At 38.2% G+C, this 14,645-nt stretch overlaps 1 protein-coding gene across 1 annotated transcript in view; it reads left to right on the top strand.

Moving 5' to 3' along the window:
• The window catches only part of DNAH11 (dynein axonemal heavy chain 11), a 291,551-nt gene that overhangs the window by 242,393 nt on the left and 34,513 nt on the right, over window positions 1-14,645 (top strand). Inside the window, exons 66-71 of the mRNA XM_073333745.2 lie at window positions 4,680-4,884; window positions 6,292-6,456; window positions 10,527-10,667; window positions 11,463-11,633; window positions 13,376-13,498; window positions 14,037-14,230. Of these exons, the coding sequence (XP_073189846.2) occupies window positions 4,680-4,884; window positions 6,292-6,456; window positions 10,527-10,667; window positions 11,463-11,633; window positions 13,376-13,498; window positions 14,037-14,230 (999 nt within the window). The remainder of the gene's footprint in view (window positions 1-4,679; window positions 4,885-6,291; window positions 6,457-10,526; window positions 10,668-11,462; window positions 11,634-13,375; window positions 13,499-14,036; window positions 14,231-14,645) is intronic.

The following is a 14,645-nucleotide window of genomic DNA, read 5'->3' as shown; positions in this document are numbered from 1 at the left end:
TGATAGATATGGTGCAGTCCAACAGTTGAAGTTCATTAATAATTGGAATGTTGTAGAGTACGAAGTAATGAATACTAATTACTCCTTTCATGTCTGACAGCACCCTGCAGACCAATACATCAGCCTAGACTTTAATTTGGTTCTAGTAATGGTTTCATCAATAGTACATTAATTCTGTGTTTGAAAAGATATACAGTTGAACCTGACCCACACAGTAGATACCACTGTCATAAAATGGCCACATACTGACAACAGCTGGATAATTAGAAATAATTAAATCCACTGAGCTTCAGACAATCCTAATTTTAAGTAAAATATGTCTTATGATATCAATCGACAGAAAGCATAGCTGGGAAGATATATCAACTTGTAGTCCTTCCAAAGCAAATTTATTAGCTTACATATTAAAAAAAACTTGCTGATTTGTGAAGCAACTTCATAAAATTATATCTCCCCATAGTTAACTGAGGTTATTCTTGAGCTTAAATCTCGTACAGTCACTCTATAATGAACATACCATAATACCAATTTATGGTGGTGTTTCTGAATGAAGACTGCTGTCAACATTTTGTTTTCGAGAACCTCATATATATAATCTTCTCCTACAACATGAGTGACTGCAGTGGGGGCTGTGGGCACTTGGCATCTGAAAACCAGGCTTACTATCTTTAGGCATCTATGCTTTAAAATGTTGGCTGTGCAAATATATTTCCATTCACTTAACAGGGAGTATGTAGTGGATTGTGATCTCCTTTTCACAAAAAGGATTGGGGCATTATGAAGTACAAATTGTACTTTGAGATGTTTTCAGGTTTGATTGTGCATATAGTTGCAGCATTAGTCTGATAACATTGTGTCCATGCATGTGAAATATGACTGTTATGTATTCTTTAGGAAACAGCACGACAATTAACTCAGTTTCTATTCAGGAATAGCTTTCATTTCCTTGAACGTCTTGCCAGCTGTGCAACTTTCAGGCACAATTTTTTTCCACAAAACTAGTTTGACCAACTTGTACAGTCTGCCTGCTGTGATTGCTAAGTAACCGCTTCAGTCTGCATCTGATTAGTTCAGCTTTGCTCTCTGCATTAGTTGCTGGAGTTCACAAGTGTGAGACAGAAGCTTTTAATTTAAACAGCAGGGTTTGAAATAAAGCTTTTCATAAATCAATGGAAAGGTAGTTTTTCTTCCCCCAAAGAAGAAAAATATTGTTTCCCTTGCTTTCTTGTCCGAAAATCTATGTACCACCTCTCTTCATCTTGTCTGGGCCGCTCGGAAATGCAGTAGTAGTAGGAGTCTGACGTATTTTATACCATTTAGAGGCACAGTTCTTTAACAGGAACTATCCATTTTGAAATTATACAGGAGGTCAGACTAGATGATCTAATGGTCCCTTCTGGCCTTAAACGCTATAAATCTATGAAATACAAATCTTTTAATTTTAAGTAGTCAAACTACACTGGACCCTTTCTAGAACGTGCGTCTATATAGCACCCATGGATCCCAAATTTAATTACTTTAATTGGAATTCATTTTAACGCAGTCCCCACTATAACGCGGTACCGCGCATGGATCCCAAATCCCGTGTTCTAGCGAGGGTCCGGTGTAGTTACTAAAAAAGCTGTTGTTCAAGTTTCAAGATGGATCAGGAATTCTCACCTTTTTTCATACGATGAGGCCATATTCATCCACTCAAGACTTCCTCCTCAGCAAGTCTCTTCTTCTAGGTGTTATGCTGCCTTTTCTCCCAGACAACATATCTCTAAGGGAAGAGCTGTTCCTTTGGTAGATTGGTTCAGCCATGGTAATTAATCCTCAGGGAGTGAAGCTTCATCCTCTAGATCGTTCAGAGCATCTGCCAACGCAGGGGATTGTCTTCCATTAAGTGGCTGTCTTTGAGTATGTCATCAAAACTTTCTCTATTCTGGTCCTTTGACCCAGGAGCCATTCATCCCTTTCACCTGGGACTAGAAGAAAAAAATAAAGTGTTGCTTTGGGTGTCAGGTCCTAAGAGAGAGACACAGAACAGAGATGATTTTGCAGGCTCTCTTGGTGGTCTCTGTGTTCTCAACCCTAATCAGTCTCATACTGAGCTAGCCCTGGAAACTCCCTTTATTCCAGATCTGCTCTCCCAAAGATGAATTCCTTTTGTCCACCTCTGGTGCCTCAAGCTAATGCATGTAAACTGACTGAAACTGCTTTTTAGATTAAGGCTTCTTCTCTGAAGTTGCTGAGTAGTGAGCAGCAGAAAAGTTGAAGCTGATGAGAGCTCCTTGGTATTTCTGAAACTCAAGCCACTTTATTTAGGTACACAATTATTGATTTAGGCTAACTTGAAGCTCCTATTTCTGAAAATGTTGGCTTTTGTGCCTACTCATCAGCTATATCTATTGTTCATAGACCCATCAGAAGACAGGAGTTTAGTTCCCATCCTTACATTCCAAGATTCTTAAAACACCAGCACCAACAAAACATTGTTGCAAAGACCTCACTATTTTCTTGGTGGTACAGGTGCTTTGGGATTAAACTCTGGGACATGTATCTCTCACTTTATTTTGAGGCAGCCCTTTGGGCTGTAGTAATTTCTACAAGAAAAGTGGGGGTGATCTATCATTTTTTCATTTTTCTCTGAAAGTCTCTAACTAGAAGGAAGTGGTGGTTCTGCAGCTTATATATCAAGCTTGTTTGAAAGGTCTTCTGCCATGTCCCCTGGCAGGGGGAGACTTACTGCAGTCTGTTCTGATTGTCCCTGTTGGTAGGATGGGAGAAGAAAAGACTACAAGTGAAGGAATTACCAAAAGTAATCCTTTGTGGTAATTCATGTAGAGCCACTCTTGCACTACCTCACCATTCAGAATTCCACTCGTAGCGCTTACACACATTATATTATTTCATACTCCAGAATTAATTTCTAGATAGATATAGTTCATGGAAACAATGAAATGATTCTGTTGTGTGTTTTCCGCCCCTCTGGTTAACATCATTGTTGCTCATATTTTTTGACCCATGAGAGAGCAATAACAAAACATTTATTTTTCCCAAATCTGCGATTAACAAAAAAGTCAGCATAGCTGCAGTTATAAAACCCACTGAGTCATTCTGTAGTTTTTGCCTTTCATAGATGATAACCACACAAATTGATAATTTATTACTTTTGTGAATTGAGAACTCATAAAATAATACTTCTATACAAGAGTCCAGGGCTCATTTAACAGCCAGACTTCCTTTCATTTCTATAATGTAGTATTGTTCCCTTGATAGTCTCCCCACTGACCAAGCTAACTCATGTACTCCTCTGTCAGAGACCTGCTTCCAACACCCTTATGCCTGTGCATATGTATGTTGCATTGAGGACAAAATTACCCTCTTACTTGTGCTCAGCTGTGTTCAGGTCTGATGTTTTGCTCTCCATATCCGTTTAGAAGTCCATATTAGGCACTTAACATGTTGCAAGAACACGGTGTCAGAATTGAAATCTGCCTTGCTGACCTGAGAAGTGAATTTTATCCCACCCAAAAAATAATAAACTGGATACTGGATCCTTTTTAGTACAGTTTTATATAGGATTTGGTTAATTTTATTTTAAAATCCAGGCCATTTATATACAGGTGCCTAAATAAGAATTTAGGAGAATAACTTCATGCTGCCAGGTTTCAAAAGTTTGGCTAGAGTTCATATGCTTTTTGCAGGCCAACCAGGTTCACCATCTGCCAGTATTCAGAGGCCTTTCATTCCTCTGATTCTCTAACTTTGTAAGCTCAACAGCAGTTTGACTGAGCTAGTTGTTGCGGTGTGCAGGATACCACCTCCTTGTTGTTCAATCTCATTTGTATTTTTCCACTTCATGGTGCTCTGAGGTAAAGAGGTAAAATAATAAGGGACCAAAGACTACAGAACATTAACTTTTATTTTTCAAAACTATGCCATAAAATAAGAGGGCTAGGTCAATGCTACCTTATCTCCATGTCTCATCTTGATGTTTAGTAAGGTCTCCTGCTGACAGTAGCACCACAGCAAGGGCAGAGCCAGCAAGCAATGCCTTACTTAAGGGATCTTAAGTGGAATAAAAAATTATTTTAGAATCACTCACTCTGTGTAGCATGTGACCTAGTAATTAATTTGTTCTGAACAAAACATTTTGTCAGCCACCTTTAAAAATCCTCTTTTGTTCCTCCATTGACAGCCCTGTGTCTCTTCCGGTCATTTGTCAGTTTATCAAACATATTTCGGTTTATTTCTTTGTGTTAGCCTTTATAGCTGAAATATTTAAAAGATGCTAAAGAAAACAATTGTAAGAACACACACAGTTCATACAAGAATTATTTGGAAACTTGTCCAAGTTCATGGTAAGGAGCATGGACACAAGGTTACCTCTGAACTGTGAACTCTTCAATGAACCTGTTTCATTGCCAATAAGCCACAAGTGTATGCTATATGAGCAAGTGAACCTATGGAAATGAAATGAATGAAATGATGGCAGAGAGTCTAAACTTCATTTGCTTCAGGTGAATTTTATCATTCTCATTTTGTGTCTCAGACTGCAAATATTGAGCATTTGGTTTGTGTCTGTTTTCTGTGGCATTAAACTTGTACAGTACTGGTCTTATGTAATGTAGGATATTTGTGAATTGGTTTATTCAGTACTTTTTTCCATCACTGTGCACGTTAACTATTGTCAGGTATATCAAGATTGAAGACAAAGAATGTGAGTTCAACAAGAATTTCCGTCTGATCCTTCACACGAAGCTTGCTAACCCTCACTATCAGCCAGAATTACAGGCTCAGACCACCCTCATTAATTTCACTGTCACAAGGGATGGGCTAGAAGAGCAGCTGTTGGCTGAGGTTGTTAGTGTTGAAAGACCTGACTTAGAAAAACTTAAGGTGAGACCACCTTTTGACCAATCCATTGCTGTTCCTCAGGGTCTAAGTCCAGCATTATTTACCCAGTTGAATCTACTGAGCAATGATTGTCAATAACTTGTATATCAAGTAGATACCGAGAGGTGCGTGAAGCACTTGCTTAAGTCCCACTGATTTCTCAACTCTGCAAGCCTTGGGGTTTGGTTCTAACAAAGTATTGCTAGAATTTATATATCATCATCTTATTCTTATTTTTCTTTCTGCTCTTCCATTTTCACCATGTCTATGAAAGGTGAAATGGATTAACCCCGTTCAGTGTATTTTGTGAGTCAATGGTCTTGAGCCAATAAGCACAAACTAAATTTCATGCCAACCTGTAGGAAGATATGACTGCACTAGTAGGCTCTAGGGCATTGGTTTAATTGCGCTAAGAATCTATTCTTGCTGTTTGTGGAATGAAGAAATGTATTTATGGCAGTAATAACATATTTTACAGTAATTTATGAACAGAAATATTTTTATAAATGGTTGAAAAGGGGTCTTGATTAGATTTGTCATATGATTACTGGATGTTAAATGAAAGATTAAAATATGTAGGTGAAAAATTAATAATAAAAGTACTTCATATGGCTATAGCACATTTCTTTCAAAGATCTTGAAACACTTTGTAGACTCAAATGAGTCAAGCCTCACAACAACAGTAGGAAGTTGAGACTATTTTACCCATTTATAGAAGAGTAAACGGTGGAACAGATGTTAAATTACTTTTCAAGGAACAGAGCTGGGAACATTGTCTGGAAAACTTCTGAGCCAGATTCTCCCTTATATCTGAGCTCTGCTTGGGGCAGAGTTGTGGGGACAGCTGTCAGGGATGCGGTTATGCTTCCCTGATCATCTGAGTTATTTTCTGCCAGCCACATGGTCCAGTGGAGTGCCCCCAGTAAGGGACCGTATGCTGATTGGGTGTTTCCCTAAAGGATCATAAACCAATGGATGATCAAGGTAGAAGAGCAGACCTCTGCCATGCTTTCTCTGCCCTAGCCCGCATGCTGAGGTGAGGGGGAAGTGGCTAGTGCAGGAGTTGGCTCCATCAGCTTTACAGGGGAATTCCCTCTGCCAGGGAATTCTCCACTTGCCAGTTATAACCAGATCCTGCTCACTTTGTGCAACCCTGAGCAGAAGAAGGGGGTTAGAGCAGAATCAAGAATCAAGCCAGGTCATGCTTTCATGTTTGACGAAGCTTTCCTCCTGTCTGGTTGCTATAATTGTAACCTACTTTTTCATTAGAATAGAAGAGGTCATCTCTTTTTTAGAAACAAAATTGAAATGGAGTCTTGTAGCTGAATGGAGAATAATGGCCAAAGATTCTGCAAAACAGATGGTCATCCTTTGTTGCTGTTGTTTTAAATTTTTCATTCCCTTTGTTAGTCTCTCCTGACCAAGCAGCAGAATGATTTCAAGATTGAGCTGAAGCACCTGGAGGATGATCTTTTGCTTCGTCTGTCAGCTGCTGAGAGTAGTTTCTTGGGTGACACGGAACTGGTAGAGAAACTTGAATCAACAAAGTCGACAGCTGCAGAAATAGAGCACAAGGCAGTAACAATTTGTTCTTTTATTAGTTTTAAAAGTTACCTGTAAAATTCAAATTAATTACATATTTTAAAATGAGGGTTTTTTAGAATTATCCACAAGTAGACTTTGTTTTGTTTTAATGTTGCTGTTATGCTTAGTTTTTTGGTAAATGTTTTATATGCAATGACTATATTAGTGGCATGTGACTGGTCACATAAATCACATGGTATAATTTTTGCTCTCTGGTTGGATGCCTGAAACTTCATAAACAGGATGAGCATTAGTAACATGAATTGTGGTTAAACATATTTGTGTGTATTATCATTTGTCACAAATGAATACGGGTATTCTCAAAAAGAACTGCCATTCCCTAACATTTAAATGAATGGACGGTCTATATGTATGAAAGCTCATGGAAATGCAAAAGGATGTGAATGTGGCTGAATCCAAAATCATTTCAAAATCTAAGAAACCTGCTTTCAAGTAGTTTTTCTCACTATTTGCTTCCTCTAAGACGAATTAACAGACTAGCTAGAGATAAGAATGACCATACTAGGTCAGACTAATGCTCCATCTAATCCAGTATCCTGTATCCAACGATGGCCAATGCCAGGTGTTCCAGAGGGAATGAACAGAACAGGCAATTGTCAAGTGATCCATCCTGTCACCCATGCCCAGCTTCTGGCAATCAGAAGCTATGGACACCGAGAGCATGAGGTTTCATCCTTGACCATCTTGGCTACTAGCCATCGATGCACCTATTCTCAATGAATTTATCTAATTCTTTTTTTAACCCTGCTATAGTTTGGGCCTTCAGAACATCCCTTCGCAACGAGTTCAACTGGTTGTGCGTTGTATAAAGAAGTACTTCCTTCTATTTGTTTTAAACTTGCTGATCATTAATTTTATTAGGTGACCACTGGTTGTTCTGCAATGTGAAGAAGTAAATAACACTTCCTTATTCACTTTCTCCACACCATTCACAATTTTATAGACCTCTGTCATATTCCCAGTTAGTCATCTATTTTCCAAGCCAAAAAGTCCCAGTCTTTTTAGTCTCTTCTTACATGGAAGATGCTCCATACCTTTAATAATTTTTGTTGCTCTTCCCTGTACCTTTCCCAATTCTAATATGTTTTTTGAGATGGAATGACCAGAACTGCATGTAGTATGCAAAGTGTGGGCGTACCTTGGATTTATATAGTGGCATTATGATATTTTCTGTCTTATCATCTATTCCTTTCCTAATGGTTCCTAACATTCGGTTAGCTTTTTAGACTGCTGCTGCATATTGAGAAGATGTTTTCAGTGAACTATCCACAATAATTCCAAGATCTCTTTTTCGAGTGGTAACTGCTAGTTTAGATCCTATCATTTTGGGATTATGTTTTCCAATGTGCATTACTTTGCATTTATCAACACTGAATTACACTAGTCATTTTGTTGCCCATTCACCCAGTTTTGTGAGATCCCTTTACAAATCTTTGCAGTCTGCTTCGGGCTTAACTATCTTGAGTAATTTTGCATTATCTGCAAATTTTGCCACCTTGCTGCTTACCCCTTTTTCTAATAATTTATGAATGTGTTGAACAGAACTGGTCCCAGTACAGATTCCTGAGGGACATCATTATTCATCTCTCTCCATTCTGAAAACTGACCGTTTATTCTAATCCTTTGTTTCCTGTCTTTTAAATTGATCCCTAGGAGGACCTTCCTTCTTATCCCATGACTGCTTACTTTGCTTAAGAGCCTTTGATGAGGGACCTCCTCAAAAGCTTTCTGAAATTCCAAGTAAATTTTATGCACTGGATCTCCTGTGTCCACATGTTTGTTTTGACACCCGCACCTCCCCCATCACTCAAAGAATTCTAATAGATTGGTGAGGCATGATTTCCCTTTACAAAAGCTGTGTTGACTCTGCCCACAAATTGTGTTCATTCATGTGTCTGGTAATTCTAGGGGGTTTTTTCTATAGTTTCAACCAATTTGCCTGGTACTGAAGTTAGGATTACCAGCCTATAATTGCCAGGATTACCTCTGGAGCCTTTTAAAAAAAAAATTGGTGTGTCATTAGCTATCCTCCAGTCCTCTGGTAGAGAAGCTGATTTAAATGATAGGTTATATCCCAGAGTTCATAATTCTGCAATTTCATATTTGAGTTCCTTCAGAATTCTTGGGTGAATACCATCTGGTCCTGGTGACTTATTATTATTTAATTTATCAATTTGTTCCAAAACCAGCCCTATTGACACCTCAATCTGAGACGGTTCCTCAGATATATCACCGAAAAAGAATGGCCCATGTGTGGGAATCTCCCTCACATCCTCTGCAGTGAAGACTGGTGCAAATAATTCCTTTAGCTTCTCTGCAATGACCTTATCTTCCTTGAGTGCTCCTTCAGCACATCAATCGTCCAGTGGCCCCACTGATTGTTTGGCAGTATTTCTGCTTCTGATGTACTTTAAAAAAAATCGTTGTTAGTTTTTAAGTCTTTTGTTAGTTGCTCTTCACATTCTTTTTTTGACTGCCTAATTTTTACTTTTACATTTGACTTGCCAGAGTTTATGCTCCATTCTATTTTCCTCAGTAGAATTTTACTTCCAATTTTTAAGCATGACTTTTACTTTATTTTTTAGTCATGGTGGCACTTTTCAGTCCTTTTGCTATGTTTTTTAATTTGAGGTATACATTTCTTTTGAGTCTCTATTATGATGTTTTTTAAAAAGTTTCCATGCAGCTTGCAGGCATTTCACTTTTGTGACTGTACCTCGTAATTTCCATTTAACTAGCTTCCTTATTTTTGTATAGTTCCCTTTCCTAAGTGCTACTGTGGTGGACTTCTTTGGTGTTCCCCCACAACAAGGATTTAATTATGCTATGGTTGCTATTACCAGGCAGTTTAGCTATATTTCATCTCTGGGACCAAATCCTGTGCTGCACTTAGGACTAAATCAAGAATTGCCTCCTCTTGTGGATTTCAGGATTAGCTGTCCCAAGAAGCAGTCACTTATGGTGTCAAGAAACTTTCTGTCTGCTTCCAGTCCTGAGGTAACATATACCCATTCATTATGGGAATAGTTGAAATCTCCCATTATTATTAGAAATGCTATAAAAATAGAAAACTCAGCCTCCCAGAGCATTTCACAATCACCATCACCGTCCTGCTCACATGATTGGTAGTATTTTCCTACTGATATATTCCTATTATTCAAGCATGGAATTTCTATCCATAGAGATTCTGTGGTACAATTTGATTCATTTAAGATTTATTTCACTCTATTCTTTCTTTCACATATAATGCCACTCCTCCACCAACATGACCTACTCTGTCATTCCTATATATTTTGTACCCTGGTATTACCATATCCTATTGATTATCATCATGCCACCAAGTTTCTGTGGTGCATATTATAACAATATCCTCATTTAATACCAGGCACTCAAGGTCACCCACCTTAGTATTTAGACTTCTAGCTTGATGATAATGGGCTTGATTAATAAGTTCCTTAATAAAATAAAGGCAAGTTTATAGTGTCATCATGCAACCAACCTTTCTGCATCAAGAAAACAAATATAAAACTCACACCACTGACATAATAACTTCTCTTAAACTGCTGGTTTAAAATTATAGTAATATATAGTAAAGAAGATCAAATCAACTCTGATTTCTAGCCAACAAGGCTGGAGCAGAGTGTCTAGTTTAAATCTACATGTGCCAAACAGTTTTTATTGTTTCAGATATGTCAGCTTTCCAGGCTGTATCCATGTTGCTTTTCTCACTTTGCAGTTAAGAATTTGTCAATTACGTATGTGTGACTTAGGCTATGTCTATACTTAACATGCTACAGCAGCACAACTGTAGCGCTTCAGTGTAGATACTACAGTGATGGGAGAGGTAGTCCACCTCCCCAAGAGTTGATAACTAGATTGATGGAAGAATTCTGTTCTCTTAGGGATATAGATTTTTCACACTCCTGAGAGACATAGCTATGCCAATACAACTTTTCTCTTTATATCACCCCTTAATTATTCAGATCATTTTTAAATCGGTCATAACTATCACACTGAACTAGATAACTATCATCCTACAGGTAGCTGAAGCAAAAAAGAATGAAGTTAAAATTAATGAGGCCCGAGAGTATTACAGACCAGCAGCTTTGAGAGCGTCTCTTCTTTACTTTGTTGTTAATGATCTGGGCAAAATCAACCCCATCTATCAGTTCTCACTGAAGGTAAAGCTTTATTTCTGGCGTGATACAAAAGAACAAGCATGGGGGTTTGATTCCAGCAATTAGCAACCTTTTATATTTGTATCAGCTATTAATATTTTGCTATGTAAGGGGTGTTTGTGTGCAAGAGAGAGGGTTGTGCGTTTTCCCACCAATTCCTCACAATATTGAACTTCCCAATAATCTCTCGTCAGATGTTTACATTCTGATTTATGTGAGTAATACTTACCTTATTTTTGTTAAATCTTCCTGCAAGGCCAAGTGAATAGAGAGATTTGAAGCATTCACTAAACAATGTGTTACAATAAATGTACTAAAAGTGACTGGCTGATATGCATCTGATAAAGTGAGCTGTAGCTCACGAAAGCTTATGCTCTAATAAATTGGTTAGTCTCTAAGGTGCCACAAGTACTCCTTTTCTTTTGGCTGAGGATGGAAAGTCTCCTTCCTTGAAACCACCAGCCTTCTCACTTTGAGGGAATGTGTCGGTTTTAGGATGTCCAGTGGGCGGGAAAGATTGGTGGAGTCAATCAGCATAGGTTGTTTGCTCCTGAGTTAAATGAGTAGACTGAAAAATGTTGCTGTTTGTGATCCCCAACCATTTTCTCCCCCCTACCCCCTTCAAGAAAACACTCTCCATGCATACTATTTCGGTGGGAGGGAGGTGATCTTGTGCAGTGTCTCCATTTTATACAGCTCAGGCACTTACTTTGAAAAGCTTTACATTGGACTCTATTAAATTGCTCTTAAAACAAACAAAAATCCTTTTAAAAATAATGTGATCCTACCTCTCATTAGGCCTTCAACACAGTCTTCCATAAAGCAATTGATCGGGCTGAAGCATCAGAGGATCTGCAGGGTCGCATCACCAACCTGATAGAAGCTATTACATACTCTGCCTTCCTTTACACCAGTCAGGGACTTTTTGAAAAGGATAAACTCACCTTCCTAGCCCAGACAACGTTTCAGGTGAGGGAAAAAAATTCAGGCAGTAGTGGTGAAGAGTGTGGTTTATAGGTAAAACAATAGGTGCTGTGGTTGTAGAGCACCTAACATACTGTGAATGCTACTGCAATATAAATAATATTATCTTCCACAGCTATTTTATGTAGGCCTTTATTTTCTTTGTTGTTCTACTCCTCTGAGTACGTTATAGGGATGAAAATTATGGAAGTGCTGCTTGCCGTTCCCTAGGTATGGTTGTGTAGAGTTTGGCACTTATAGCAGAGATTCTCCAAGTAATAAAAATATCTTTTGATTTTGGGATGAGACTGTATATAAAGATTCAGGCCAGGTAGGATACAAGTAAATAATAAGTAGGTCCTGCTGTCTTGCTTGACCCATCAGTCCCTGATCTTGGGGCTGGGTGAGACAGGTTACACCCCTTACATCGTTTGCCTTTCTGACAATCTGGTCCCCCAGTCAGCACGTGTGTGAGATTCTTGGGTCACAGGCTATCTTTTATCCATTTCAAAGTTCCTTTGTTCAAGAGTTCCAGCCTGAAGACCTGAGGTTTTGAGAAGGTCTCCTGAACCTGGTCAGATTTCTGATGCATTTCTCCAGAGGTGATAGGAGGTAGTCTTCCAACAGTGAATTCACTGTATTGTCCGTCTGAGCACTAGGAAATGAATTAGTCATTGCTGGATTCCTGGGTAGCTGGGGAGAGATCCAGCTGGAATTAACTCTCGGGGTAGAGAGTTATCCACAGATTCTAACATTCATAAAATTAGTACACATAATTCCCATTCTTCACAGTGTGCAAGGGGAGGAGAGAGAACACAGGTGGTGGTGGTAGGCATTTTGTTAAAGATACATTTGAATTCAAGATTTTTATTGTACATTCAACCTATGGGCTAGATTTGTCTCCCCTGATATAGTTTTGTGGTATTCCTGACATGTTTAACTTCTGCAGGTTAAGATTTTATTTAAAAAAAAAAAAGTTACCATTCCTTCTCTTTGCAAAAAAACATTCCAAATGTGAGTCATTGTGGTCTCCCTGAGTCTGAAGAGAGCCTAGAACAATGACTCTGACAAGTGTGAACTTCCTGTCCCTCAATATGTGTTTAAAGGGGGTGGAGGACAAATGTAGGGAGTGGTATGGAACTCAGGTTTCCTTAGCCACTTCATTAGTGTTATTGAAAAAAAAAAATCTTGCACAATCGAAGCCCAGAATAACTCTGATCTTTAAGGACTATGGCTTTATTTTATTTTTTTCAAATAACTCTTTTTACTCTAGCTAAAGAATCATAAATCATAGTTACTATTGTAATCTAGCTATTTTTAAAAAATGCAAGGACTTGGGTGCTACTGCTAGCATAGAGCATAATGACAACTTTAACTTCTGCAAAATTATTTAGTTCAGAGGTTACTGGTGGGGGTTTTTGGTGTCTAACAGTCTGAGGCAAGTTCTGCAGTGTGTACTACAAACACAGGGCTAAGGTTGAAAGCATAATCTATTAGCTTTGTGAATAATGAAGGTCCAGGAATTGACCTCACTCCATTACTTCTTTTATAATGTATTTCTATTCCTTATTTTAAAATAATTGGCTCAAGCTAAATTCTTCTATTAGAGCTACAGAAGATTCAGTCACCAGAATTTTCAGTGCTTTATGCTGCCTATTCAATAATGTCTGTTGCGTGGTAAATGCTTTAAGTCACAAGTGACTGCCAAGTAAACCTGATGACCTTTTTCAATTTTGTATGCTGTCAAGATTCTGCTGAGAAGTAAAGAGATAGAACTCCTTGAATTGGATTTCCTGCTTCGATTCACAGTCGAACACACACTCAAGAGTCCGGTTGACTTTTTGACTCCTCAGTCATGGAGTGCCGTTAAAGTAGGTTTAATTGGAGAATTGCTTTTCAGTTCCAAATCTTATTTTATGTTATTTCTGGAGACCTTCTAGAGCTAGATAATGTCAGATAAAGTCATATATTCCATATTAAATGTTAATACAACTTGCAGTGCTGTTGAATGAGTTATCCTTGCATTTTAACGTTTTTTCCCCTGAGATGATAGAAACATATATTGATTTCATGTGGAAATGCTGATTTTCTATAATCTCTGTATTCCTCCAAGAACGTAATTCTAATCTTCACACAGCTCCTTACTCTCAGAAAAACCTAATCTTATGTGTTACAGTGTGTGGTAACTGGGTATTTAACTGTAAGCAGATTGTATGGAGATATGAAATGGCATAGTCTTTTACAAAAAAACATTTATTCATATAGGCTGTACGTATAAACTGCGCTTTAAATTAGGTCATAGGTGTCAAATAATATTACTAGTAAATATTATTAGTAAAAAGTATTTCATTATCACCCCAACTATATGTCATGGGCATATCACCCATGTGTGTGTTTGGTGTGTTCCAGGCCATTGCTCTAATGGATGAGTTCCGAGGGTTAGACAGAGATATCGAAGGGTCTGCTAAAAGATGGAAGAAATGGGTGGACTCAGAATGCCCAGAAAAGGAAAAGTTTCCACAGGAATGGAAAAACAAAAGCTCTCTTCAGAAACTTATCATACTGAGGGCACTGCGCCCAGATAGAATGACCTATGCTCTTAGGTACGGTCTTTGACATTGTGTGTATCCATGGAACCACATGTGAAGATGGCTTATTGGATGTGTAGCCCACTGTGATGAAATTTTCAATTATAGGAATCTAATTTACAAGCTAGCTGGTCAGTCAGAGTCTGAGATTATTGATTATTGGCCTTTGTGGCAATAGTACAAGGCCTATCTATTCTTTTTCAGGTATTTGTGAGAAGGTGGTGGGATCAGATTGACTGTTTATAGGGAATTGGCTTACTTATTTATAGATTGGTGATTTTGTTAGATTCTATACATGTGCCCTGAGCCACAAGGAGTGGCTCATTTATCATTAAAAAAAAAATCCTTGCTGCTGACTGCCCACTTTTTAGTCATATTTCTCTCTCAATATTCATTCTTTTTCTAGGGATAGCAGTTAGACTCATGGGAT

The sequence above is a fragment of the Lepidochelys kempii genome, chromosome 2 (genome assembly GCF_965140285.1).
Source record: "Lepidochelys kempii isolate rLepKem1 chromosome 2, rLepKem1.hap1, whole genome shotgun sequence".
In the NCBI taxonomy this organism is placed as follows: domain Eukaryota; kingdom Metazoa; phylum Chordata; order Testudines; family Cheloniidae; genus Lepidochelys; species Lepidochelys kempii.
The sequence above is the reverse complement of the archived record's forward strand: the minus strand, read 5'-3'. Positions and strand labels throughout refer to the sequence as shown.